We start from the raw sequence: 12,978 nt of genomic DNA, 5'->3' as shown, positions 1-12,978 counted from the left end.
AGTTTAATAGTTCTCCCAAGGCCCCCTGTTCAGCTGTGAATAGCGTGAAGGAACATTTTCAGAAACATTAGAAAGCAGAAGCCAGAACCATTGTTGAAATGTCTCTAAACCCTGGCTTCACCTCCCTCCCCACACCCACCACTGGTCAAATAGTGGAGCGCCAAGCTCAAGTACTCAATTTAAAAAATTAAATATTATTTTCAAATATGGATAAGTGTGGTAGGGTTATGTATACCTGAGTGCAGGTCACAGTGGAGGCCATAAAAAGATGACAGATTTTCTGGAATTGGAGTTACAGAAGGTTGTGAGCCACCATATGGGTGCTGGGTATTGAACTGGGGTCTTCTGAGAAGCAGTGAGTGCTCTCAACTACAGAGGCATCTCACTAGCCCCAAGAACCCAATTTTTTAAAACAGAAGCACACATCTTGTTAGTGTTCAGTTCTTCTGGAATGATACAGTAAGCCTTGGTATAGAGGGGCAATTCCCACAACAAGAACTTAACTACTTCCTTTGGGCTCAAAGCTTAGTTGGTAGAGAACTTGTTTAGTATGCACAAAGCCCTAGGTTCAATCCCCAGTACTGCATAAACCAAGTACAGCCCTCTGTGATCCCAGCACTTGAGAGCTGGAAGCTGAAGGATCAGGAGTTCAAGGTCATTCTAGGCCACCATAGTCAGTTTAACTGGGATACATGAGAGTCTTTCCAAACAAAACAAAACACCAACCAGCCAACCAACAAAAACCTAAAAGCAACAAATAAATCACCACAAGAAATGAGAAGTTTAGTTGCTTCTTCAACTCCCCAGAAACTTCCCAGCAGGCATAGAGAATGGAACCAGCAATGGCACTCTGCTTGAAAACCAAGGACCAAAGAAGGTCACACAACACACGGCAGAGGAGGCCAGTCTGGTTATCTTTCCCCTATACGCTTCAGCTCAGTTAAGTCAGGAGCTTCACCTGTCCTAATCCTGCAGAGGACAGACACGATCTGTTGTTAATCCACAGCCCACCTGATGAGGTGGACAAGTAATAGATTCATTAGAGTCCCACAGTGGCCCATCTATGTCAGTAAAGTTACCATTCCCAGGTTATAGATGGGGAAACTGAGGCTGAAGAGGATGATCTATCCCCTTGATACACTTCTAAGTCACTTTACTTTTGTTTCTTTGTTTTTTAAAGTTTATTTTTAATTTTGTTTGTGTGTTTGTGTGTTTGTGTGTGTGTGTGTGTGTGTGTGTGTGTGTGTGTGTGTGTGTGTGTGTATTGCGCATGAGTCTAAGTGCCAAAGGAGGCCACAAAAGGAAGTTGGATCCTCTGGAACTGGAGTAACAGATGGTTGAGAACCACCTGACATGGATGTAGGGAACTGAATTCAAGTCCCCTGAAAGAGCAGCGAGTACTCCTCACCACTGAGCCATCTCTGTAACCTCCTTGTTTCTTTTCACAAGCACATGTGAGTTTTAAATCAGACAAGCGGATTTCCCTTCACTGGATTGTATTTATACCGTAAGAGGCGAGGCAGCTGAGCTATGAACCAGATAAAGTCTAAACTGAAAACTAGTGCCCATCTGTGGCATCTCAGGGATCTAGTCTCTTGGGACCCCCAGCTACCTCTTGACTTGCTGCCTGCCATATTCCTGATCTCTGATCCTTTATCAAAATTTACCACAAGCTGCAATAATCAAAGCAGTGAGGTATCTGCATAAGGACAGGCACACAGGTGGAACCGAACCCAGACTTCAGAAATTAACTTACTCACCTAAGGGATAATAACAAAAACCAGACAAACTGAACTTCATCCAAACTGAACACTTTTGTGAATTGATTGGCTCTGTAAAGGAACTGGGAAGAGAAGCTCTGGAATAGGAAAATATTTTTAAATTATGCACCTGAAAGGTTCAATGTAAATAACCCCTACAATTGGACAATATAAAGAAGAATTGATTTTTTTAAAATGAGCAAAATAGCTGGTGGTGGAAGTGCATGTCTTTAATAGCAGCACTTGGGACACAGAGGCAAGCAGATCTCTGTGAGTTCGAGGTCAGCCTGTTCTACAAAGTGAGTTCCAGGACAGCCAGAGCTGCAACACAGAGAAACCCTGTCGTGGGAAAAAATATGGGTAAAAGATAGACTCTCCTTCAAGATACATGAATGGCCAAGGAGCATATGAAATTATATTGATGCCCAATCTCATTTGTCTTGTGGGAACAAAAATTGAAGCCATAAGAGGATACCATTTTGTGCGGACTGAGATGGTTCTCATAATGCAGAAGGGAACAGGTGTTTATGAAAACGTGGAGAAGTGGGAACACTTATATGTTGCTGGTGGAAATAGAAAATGGTACAGTTTCAGTATAAAAATAAAAAAAGCAAAGAAAGAAAAAGCTAAGAATGAACAAATAGCAAGTCTACTCTAAATAACAGAGACTTGGGCATTTGCAGAACAATGTTCACAGCTGTGGTGCCTAGCAATCAAAAGACCAGAACAACTGGATGGCCAAAATGTGGTATATTGTTGTGTCAAAAATAGAAATGAAGTTCTTGTCCTTGCCACAACACAGATGAACCTCACAAATAAGGGAAAGAAGCCAACCACGAGGAAAAATATCATGCTACTCAGTTTTATGAAATGTTAAGTACAGGTAAATTCATAGAAATACAAAGTAAATTAGAGGTACCAAGAACTGGAGGGAAGGTGACTTATTCCTCAACGGACAGAGTTTCTGTTCAGGATGGTGTGTTTTAGGAAGAGGGACAATGGTTACTGATGGATGTAACTAATGGCTGGCTCTGAGCTGAACTTAGAAACCACTGGAATTGCTCATCTTATGTTCTATGCAGCTCACCACTGCTAATCCTCTAGCTGTGTTTCTGGACAAAGCAACACACAACTGGAAACTGGAATTTGAATGTATATTTACTGTGTGTGTACATGTGCCATGTGTATTTGTGGAGGTAAAAGGACAGTTTTGCAGTCTGCTCTCTCCTCTGCTTTTATGTGGGTTCCAGGGATGCGACTCAGGTCATCAGGCTTGTGCCGCAAGCCTATGGGCCATCTCAGAAGCTGGGAAGTTTGGAGTTTTTAAAAAGTCTATTTATAAGGTTGACTGGAAATATACAACACTTAAGGAAAATCTTTCAAGAGTTAAGGCCTATACATTGAAAACTGTAGAACATGCCTGAGAAAAGATGATGCTCTGAATAAACAGAGATACATGCTCCTGCGCTACAAAGCCTATGAGTATTAGGTTGTCACCTCTCTCCAACTTGACCTATAAATTCAACATTCTCAACACAAATCTAAGCTAGTCTTACTGTTGTGTTGAATTTTAAAACTCACCACATTACTTTGAAATTGAAAAGTACCTATTACAGTCAAATTGGCTTTGATAAAGAACCAAGTTGAAGTTCCTTAACTACCTGATTTAAAGACTAATAAAGCTACAGGAGTCAAGACACTGTGCTATCAGCAGCAAAAAGACAACCGGATCAATGGGCCAGACTAGACATAACTTAAAACAAGGACATCTGGCTTTGGGACTGGCTGCTCCTGATCTCCCAGTTCCCTCCCTCCCCTTTGAGACTAGCTTTCGCTATATCCTCTAGGCTGTCCTCGAATGCCTGGGCTGAAATGACCTCCTTTCCAGGCCTCCGAGTTGCTGGTGCATACCACCATGCTCACCTTGATTTTTCTTTCTTTCTTTCTTTCTTTCTTTCTTTCTTTCTTTCTTTCTTTCTTTCTTTCTTTCTTTCTTTCTTTCTTTCTTTCTTTCTTTCTCTCTCTCTCTCTCTCTCTCTCTCTCTCTCTTTCTTTCTTTCTTTCTTTCCTTCTTCCTTCCTTCCTTCCTTCCTTCCTCCTTCCTTCCTTCCTTCCTTCCTTCCCTCCTTCCTTCCCTCCTTTTCTTTTTTCTTTTTTTGAGACAGGGTTTCTCTGTGTAACAGCCCTGCCTGTCCTGGAATTCCCTCTGTAGACCAGGCTGGCCTCAAAGTCACAGAGACCTGCCTGTCTCTGCCTCCCAAATGCTGGGATTAAAGGTGTACTTCACAACTGCCTGGCCACCTTGATTCTTCAATACAGGCTCAAAGTAGAAACAGGAAAAGTATTTTCTAGAAGTGGCATGGGGGGGGGGCTGGAGGGATGGCTCAGTAGTTAAGAGCATTGCCCACTTTTGCAGAGTACCCAAGTTCAATTCCCAACACCCACATGATGGCTCATAACCATCTGTAATTACAGTCCCAGAGAGTCTGATATGCTCTTCTGGTCTTGGTGGTACCAGGCACTTGTGTGGTACACATACATGTATGTATGCAGGGAGAACACTCATGAACATACAATTTAAAAAGTGGAACTGGAACAACTGAGTATCTTTTTAAAATTTTAACTTTGTTTCATATGTGTGTGTGTATGTGTGTGTGTGTGTCTGTATGTATACAGTATGTGTACAGGTAAATGAGGAGGCCTATTGAAGGTGTCCGATCCACTGCAGCTGTAGTTGTGGTTGTGATCTGCCTGAAGTGGGAGCTGTGAACTAAACTTGGGTCTTCTGGAAGAGTAGCAAGTGCTCTTAACCACTGTAATGAATAATCTCTCCAGCTCCATCTTTTTTTTTTTTAACCTATGTACCTATATGGCCAAGTATGGTGGTATGCAACCGTAATCCCAGCACCTGGGAGGTGAAGGCAGGAGGATTGCCAAAATTCAAGGCCAACCTGGTCTACACAGGGAGTTCTAGACCAGCTAGGGCTACACAAAGGCAGCCTGTCTCAAATCAAACCGAACCACCACCAACAAAAACGACACTATACACACGAAAGCAGGACAGACCTAAATTTAACACAAAGAAGGAGGCATTTCTAGGAAAACTTTTGTCTCATTCATTTATTTAAATCATGGGAAACACTTCACTGTGGTTTTGGTAGCCTTAGCTCCGTGGAGGCCTGCAGGCCTCTGAACTGTGGTCCAAAGAAGAAGGGGATGGAACGGCCTAGGGTTGGGGAACGAGTCTGGCTTTTTTCACTTTTAGTTAGGCAATAAGTCCTTGATATTTAGGGATAACCCTAACCCATTAAAGAAAAATATTGATAAACTGGATCTCATCACAAGTAAAAATTTCTGCTTTAGAAAAGACGTAAGAGGACAGAAAGGAAGCAAGAGGACAGAGACAACACAGTCGGCTGTACAACCAATGAAGGACAACAACACAGCACGTGTGTGGAAGGTGGAGGCAGGAGGGTCAGGAGGTCGAGGCCAGCCTCAGCTCCATAGAGTGTGAGGTTACATGAGCTCCTGTTTGCGAGCACACACACACACACACACACACACACACACACACACACACACACACAGAGAGAGAGAGAGAGAGAGAGAGAAAGAGAGAGAGAAAATATCAAAAGGACTCAAATTATAACAGTAAGGTGACAGACACCCAGTTTGAAAATAGGGAAAACACTTAAACATACACTTTCTCCTAAAGACATGAAGATGGCAGATAAGCACACACAAAGTTGCTTAACATCATTAGCTATCAGGGAAATGCAAAATAAAATCACAAGGACATACCATTACATACCTACTGGAATGCTTCAAGTTAAAAAGTTTGCCAGTACAATGTTGTCCCAAGAATGTGGTGGAGCTGGGCTCCCAACCACTGTTCATGAACATGCCCAATGGTTTACCCACTTCGGTAAAGTTTCTTAAAAAGTTAAATATACAGAGCTAGAGAGATGGCTTAGAGGTTAAGAGCATTGGCTGTTCTTCCAGAAGTTCTGAGTTCAATTCCCAGCAACCACATGGTGGCTCACAACCATCCGTAATGAGATCTGGTGCCCTCTTCTGGCCATGCAGACACAGCACTGTATAAATAATAAATAAATCTTTTTAAAAAAAGTTAAATATACAATGACCATATAATCCAGGGATTCCTCTGCTAAATGTTTGCCCACCACCAAAAACACACTCATACACAGACTTGTACTTGACAGTAACAAATTTGTATTTGTATATTTATTGTATTTATTTGCAATAGTCCCAAACTAATGGCAACCCAAATGTTGGCCAGTGACTGACTAGATAAACTGCAGTATATCCATATAATGGAAACTTTCTCAGCAGTAAAGAGATGATCTACTGACTCAGGCAACAAGGAAGAATGTTGAACAGCCTTGTGTGAAAGCAGGCAGGGGTGAGTGCATACACGTGTATGCCATTTGTTTAAAGTTCTAGGACATACTGACAAATTAAAACAGCACTCTGAGGATGGTGCGTGAGATACAGAAATTGGAAGAGGAACAGGAAAGAACTGTTACAAAGATGAACAGGGGTGTTCTGTCTGCCTTGCTCTGCAACATTCTAGCCACATTGTTTGTTTGTTTTTAGAGACAGGGTTTCTCTGTGTAGCCTTGCCCCTTTCCTGGAACTCCCTTTGGAGACCAGGCTGGCCTGAACTCACAGAGATCTGCCTGCCTCTGCTTCCCGAGTACTGGGATTAAAGGCGTGTGCCACCACCGGCCAGCTCTAGCCACATTCTGACCTTAGGACCTTCCAGTGCTGCTCCCCTAGGGGACACTCTTCCCCATTCCCCATAGGGTTGCTCCTGGCCACAGGTCTGCTGAAGAATCACCTTGTCTGTGTACACTGCAGGGTGGGCCACTTCCCTGCCCCACTGCCCTTGCAGCCAGCCTCTGTCCTCCTTACTTTCCTTCTCTGCACTTCCACATGGTTGGCATGATCCATTTCGAGTGTCTTCGTCCATGTCTATCTATCTCACTCCCACCAGTCAGCAGGAACTGTGAGATGGGGCTCTGCTTTGTTTGTGGCGTTATTTCGTCTCTGGAACACTGCCTGCCATTAGTGCTAAAAATTATTTAATGAATAGACTGATTTAAGAGGCTGATACTATTTTTTGTAAATGGGGGTTGCACCACCTGTCACATAACCAGTATGTATGGTAGAGCTGGGCTTTTAAGCCAGATCATGTTGACTACAGAAAACCAGGGAGTTCTATGTAGTTATGTCTCTTTGACTCGGAGTCTAAGGGGCCAAACTGATGAGTAGATTACTGTCGAAGAAAGCACTCAAAGTGATCTGCAAGAACAGAAAACAATACATTTCTCTGCAGACAACTTGGCAATAGCCAGAGTCTAAAACTAGCAACCCTTCTTCAAGGTGCTTGTGCTAATCCCATAATCAGACATGAGGGAAAGTTCTCTACAAAATGGATGTTTATCATTTAATTGTTTATAATAGCAAAAATAAAAATAAAAAGGAAACGACAACGAAAGTCCCCCAAATGGAGTGACTGGAATGGACTGGAAATGATGAAATCAGAGAGTGACGAGAGCTCACGCCTGGTGTGATTCTTGCACTACCACAAACATCATGTCTTGAGCACGATGAAGTTTGAAGAGCTGTAATGGCCAATGGAAGTGAAGCTAACCATGGAGAAGTAAAAGAGATGATGTAGGTGCCCCACCTGAGAACCCTTTAAGTAAAAGAGATCGGCAGATGATGTAGGTGCCCCACCTGAGAACCCTTTGTCACGGTATAACAAGCCCAAGAAAGCATGTGGAGAAAGAGACAGCTTGTTCTGGCTTTCCCAGCGCAGGTACCAGTTGAGAAACAAGCCTGGTCCAGAAAAGCTGAGAACTGTCCACTAAGTCCAGTTTACTTGTGGAGGTCAGGGTGAGACAGCTGAATCATAGAATTCCCACTCCCCTTTTCTGAGGGTCATATGTAACACAGGCCAGCCTAAAATTTGCTCTGTAGGACCATGAACTCTTGATCATCCTGTCTCCAGCTCCTGAGTGCTGGGATTACAGGTGTGTGCTACCATGCTTGGTTTATGCAACACTGGGGATTGAACCTGGGACCTCCTGCACACTTGGTAAACACATAACAACTGAGCTACATCCTTAGCCCAGAGTTTAACTTTTAATATCTGTGTACCTTGTACATATGTTGTGTAATTTTTTTCACAGCCTTATGAGGTTGTGTGATCCTTTTGCACTTAATATTTGTTTTGAAAGCCAAAACAGAGGTGGTTGCTATCGACCAGTGCTCCAGAGAACAGTCCAATCAGTCGTTTCACACCTGGAAACTTCTCCGCAAACCGAGTCCAGCTTTCTAATAGCCTTATTTAGTTAATTTGGATGTGGGCCAGGGATTCCGTTTTCTTTGCAAAAGTCCCAAGATACTGATGTCAGGAGAACAAGGAAAGACTCCTGGAGACAGGACCCCAGAAATATTTTCACTTCACAGCCTAAAAAGGAGAACAATGGTTTCCCATCCAGCTCCCGAAAGTTGGGGTTCTCAAAGACAATTACAGTACTGACTAATCAAAGAGCAATGGTAGTGATTCCTGTGTCCCAACAGCTTGCTCTGCCCTTGACATCTATCACCTCACTTAATATTGCCAACACGACTCCATTTTACAAATGAAGAAACTGAGGCCCAGGAAAGGGGACGTTCTTTGAGGTTAGCTAGGGGGAGTCATGATTTGAATCCAGGTTGTCTAGGTCCAGAGTCTCTAGTTTGTTTGTATAGGGGCAAAAAGCAAAAACAAAACACATAACAAACGATAGTTACTACTAAAAATTATCGTAACTTTAAACCTTTCTTCTTTATTTCCATTAAGCATGTGGCATATGCTACTACCTGTCTCTACCCGACTGTACACAGTGGCGCTCATTTGAAGCATGTACCTCTGTATCCCCAGTGCTCAGCCTATAGTTTGCATTCCACGCATGTTTGTTCATGTATATAAATGTGTAAGTATATAAATGTGTAATTTGTGATCACACACAAGCTGGTAGGTTTTCTTCGTTTGAGTTTAATATGCCAGCCATTTTTTTTTTTTTAGTTTTCTCTAGACAGAACACTGCTGTTCAGAAGGGCAATTTCACTAGAATTGAGAGGTGGTGGTGGTGGGGGGAGGGTCAGCAGATTGCTAGCTAGGGCTATGCTGGGGAGGGTGAATCAGCTGACTCGAAGATTATCGCCCCAGAAGAGGCCTTGAATGCAAAGGGACAGATGCATAGCATGCAACCATCAAGAAGAGGGAGAGTGGACAAACCTGCGTGTCTGCCGGCTAAGAGGAGATAGATGGGATCGCAGCGAGGGGAGACCCTGGGAGAGTGAGGAGGGGTCCTCCGGGAATTAGCCTTGGGAAGGAGGGACACCTGTTACTCTGAATCTTAGAAAAACAAGCACTACCAGAAATGCAGCCAGGGTTTCTCAGAGGGAAGCAAAGCAGGTAGAGGGAAGAGCAAGGGGGCGGGGAGATCAGTTAATGAAGTTTCTTTCAGCCTTCACTGCTGAAAGCCAGGGATCAGAAAATTCACTCCAGGATTCTGGAGATCTACACAGAGCTGAGAACTTTAAAAAAAAAAAAAAAAGAAGAAGAAGAAGAAAACATCAACAAAACTATTATCCGCATGGTTTCCTTTTAAAATGTGAGACGGGAGTTAACACGCAAAAAAGAAAAAACAAACGGTAGAACGGATATAGAGTCTGAATAATCTACTCTGCTTTATCACTAACTCATTTTACCGTCCTTATTTTTCTCATTTTGCCAGGAAGGATGATTCCTTCCTCCAGGACTAGTGCGTGGGGAGCGCGGCTCCAAGCCGCCCACGCTGGCAGCCTCTCGCCATCACCGCGGGGTGAACGCGGAGCCTGACACCCCCGCCAGAGCCCAGAGCTGCTCCTGCGCCCCGACACCCAGCCCTGGGCTGTGATGCCGCCAGCCAGGTGGAGCAGGCACCAACTCCAGGTGCAAGTCTGCCAGTCCGCTCCCCAACAAATCAGGTCCCCCACCGAGGGTCGGCTGGGCGCACCGCGGCAGTGCGGGGCAGGTGCGGCCTTTCCGGGGTTCCAGCGCACACCCGTACCGCGGGATGACAGCCCGAGGAAGTCGGTGCCCACGCACCCTCCTCCCATCGCTCTGGCCCGCAGGTGTGAGGATGCCGGCGAGCTTCGACTCTGGATATCCGAGGCCATGGGTACCCCGGGTCCCGGATGCCTGCGGATGCGGGTACCCGAATCCATGCTGGTAGCCCTAGGCGCTCACGGCAGCATCAGTCTCGAGCACGCGCGTCAGAGGCGCCCACGCGGGGCCACCGGGAGGGACCGGGAGGAGCTCTTCTTCCCCGAGCGCGCCCTACCTGTCATAGCTCCAGCGGCTGTAGGACAGGGTGCGGTGGCTGCTCACTCCCTCCATCGCTGTCCTGGACTGGGATTGGGGCTCCACGGTCAGCCGGTCAGCCGCAGCTCGCGGCTCGGGGTTCGGTGCTCGCTCACTCTCGGTGGGCCGGGCTAGGGCGCGGGCGGAGGACTGTACCATTCGCCCCCCCGGGGGTGACCCCCCTCCGTCTCCGCCAATGGCGAGGGCGCGCGGGCTGCGGGGACCTGGACCCGAGGGGTCCCCTCCCTTGCGCGCCTGTCCCGCGGGGGCGCGGCTGCGGCAACTCGACTGCTTATTTATTTATTTCCGATGAGTGCTCCACGTTGCCGTGGCAACCGCTCCATCTTTTCCGGCGTCAGTAGAGCACCGCTGCTTTCAAACCTTGCCGGGACGAGAGGGCTAAGAGGTTGCGCTTTCTGCTTGCATGGGGAATCCCGGATGCGCTCTCCCTATTTAGGTCCCTTCTGCTGAGATGTCCCCGTCTTACCAACGCAGTAATGGTCTTCCACCCTCCACAGGGAAGGGGAATGCCCACCCCTCTGATTTCCTTGTATCTTGAGTTCTCCTGGTCCTTGCCTTCCCCTCAGGGAACTCATTCTTGCAGCAACGTTACTAATTCACAATGTCTTTCTTTGCTTACAGGGAGTGGAAATCCATTCCTTCCGCTCTCTTCCCTCACTGTATTCCCCGGGCCCGCTATCTAGCATATTGTGGCTCTCTTGTGGTTCTCAGCGCTAGAGAAACAAGCTCTGTAAACACTCCCATTTCTAGGCCATCTCGTTCTGTTTATGTCCCTTTGTGCCTTTTTCTTCATTACTACCGCAAATCCTAAATATCCAGTTGTCTTGGCTCAATGGGACAGGTTCAAGCGGAGTTCGTAGTTCGTACAGATCTTCCTTCTCAACAAGGGAGATATATGAGAGTTTGCAACTTCGCTTCAAAACTGCCAGATTTCCCCCCCCCCCCCCCGAATGCTGGCACTAATAAAGATCAGACCCTTCCTCTGGGGCCTTGCTAGGCAATTCCACTGGCCTAGCTGAGGACTCTAGTGATGTTTAGGGTATAGTCTCCCCACAGCTCTCTTGTTTCCAAGATGAACCTGATTTGCACCTAGGGAAGACTAAATGGACGGACCACCAAGATGGAGCAGGTGAAACAAGGTGACTAGGGCCTGCCTGTCTTCCAGGCCACTCTTCCCCTCCCCCCACTTTGGGCTGCTGGGGTTTACAGGTATAATCTTCTTGCAGAGGTCAGAGAGGCCTAAGAAGGACTTTTCAGTGCAGCTGTTGTGGGAAGTCTGAGACGACTTCCCATCCAGGTCAGGGTCGTGGAGTGGCCCATATTTATTCTCTGCAGGCAGAGTGCTGGAAGGCAGGGTTTGAGCTCTGCTAATGCTTAGAGACTTAATTAACCCTGTGCCTTACAGGGAGCTGGCAGTGCACCTGTTGCACCCAGCCTGCAGGAACAGTGGGTTTTATATATATAATGTATTTTATTTTATGAGCATTGGTGTGAGGGTAGAAGATCCCCTGGAACTTGAGTTATAGACAGTTGTGAGCTGCCATGTGGGAGCTGGGAGTTGAACCTGGGTCCTCTGGAAAAGCAGCCAGTGCTTTTAACCATTGAGGCATCTCTCCAGCCCCCCTGACAACACTTAAACATCTGGATAGGGTTGGGGAGATAATGCTGTCAGTCAAGTGCAATGAGGACATGACCACTCCAAGGTATGGTTGGGGAGAAGGTTTTTGTTGTAGATATGAGGGAGAGTGCAGCCAGAGGCATCTGCAAGAGTCTGGATTGAACCAGAGAGAGGTGGGGCGTGAGAGGGGACCAAGATCCAAGTACAGAGGTCCATAAGAGCAAACGGCAAAAGAGAGAGGGGAGCAAGTGGACCAAGAGGAGAGAGCAGAGTGCTTGCCCATATGGTAGGATTATGCAGGAACAAGAAGCATCGTCAAGGGAAGGGAGGCCCCTGGGCAGGAGAGGCTTAGGGTGGGTGCAGGGTGAGAAGAGCTGAGAGGAGCCACAGGTACTGAGTCACTTAGAGGCCAGCGTGGGCTTTGGTATGCTAATAAGCACCACAGTTAGCCATTTGTCCCAAGTTTCTTTGGGACCTGACAGATCCCACATTAAAAAAGAAAAAGCTACTAGTCAGTTTGCGAGGTCAGTTCTAGGCCAGTGAGAGACCCTGCCTCAAAAACCAAGGTGGATGGCTCACAAGGAAGCACACTTGAGGCTGATCTCTGGCCTCCACATGCTTGCACGCATACACAAGCATGAGCACAAACACATTCCCACAGCTGGGAGACACGACATGATTTCTTTCCATCCTCTCTTGAATACTAAGGGAAATGTGAGAAATCTGGGGCTGTTTCAGGGTAATAGAAGAGCAGAGAAGTGGCTGATCCTCACATTCTCCTACAGACCCAAGGCTGCACTCAGCCAGCTTCTCTTACAACCAACTTACCTGGTCCTTGTTGCTTTTGAGTGTACCACCCCTGCCCAATTTAGTCTTTCATGTCTATAACCACTGAAGTTTCCCAGCTGGCTATCCGAGTTGCCAGAACCAGGGCTTACCAAGGACTAGGCACTTAGCAACATGTTGCATATATCAGGCAGACACTGTTACTGTTCCCTGTGGAGTTCACAGACATTTGAGGACTGAGTCCTATACAGGATCCCTTTTCTGAACCACATCTTGATGATGAGACCCTTGACAAGCCCATGACCTCAATAACAGGATTAAGATTCTAAAAATAATTCATTACCCCATGTGAGGTCTTGCTTCATTGTTTG

At 46.2% G+C, this 12,978-nt stretch overlaps 1 protein-coding gene across 3 annotated transcripts in view; it reads right to left on the bottom strand.

Moving 5' to 3' along the window:
- The window catches only part of Tub (TUB bipartite transcription factor), an 84,318-nt gene extending 73,999 nt beyond the window's left edge, over positions 1–10,319 (bottom strand). For 2 of the 3 annotated variants that reach the window (XM_076549908.1, XM_076549900.1), the window contains exon 1: positions 10,163–10,319. In XM_076549908.1, the coding sequence (XP_076406023.1) occupies positions 10,163–10,218 (56 nt within the window). In that variant the 5' untranslated portion in view covers positions 10,219–10,319. The remainder of the gene's footprint in view (positions 1–10,162) is intronic. The other variant, XM_076549893.1, reaches the window with a different exon arrangement.
- Between the last annotated feature and the right edge of the window lie 2,659 nt (positions 10,320–12,978).

Source organism: Peromyscus maniculatus, chromosome 1 (genome assembly GCF_049852395.1).
Source record: "Peromyscus maniculatus bairdii isolate BWxNUB_F1_BW_parent chromosome 1, HU_Pman_BW_mat_3.1, whole genome shotgun sequence".
Classification (NCBI taxonomy): Eukaryota; Metazoa; Chordata; class Mammalia; order Rodentia; family Cricetidae; genus Peromyscus; species Peromyscus maniculatus.
This window is presented reverse-complemented; position numbering and strand designations above follow the sequence as displayed.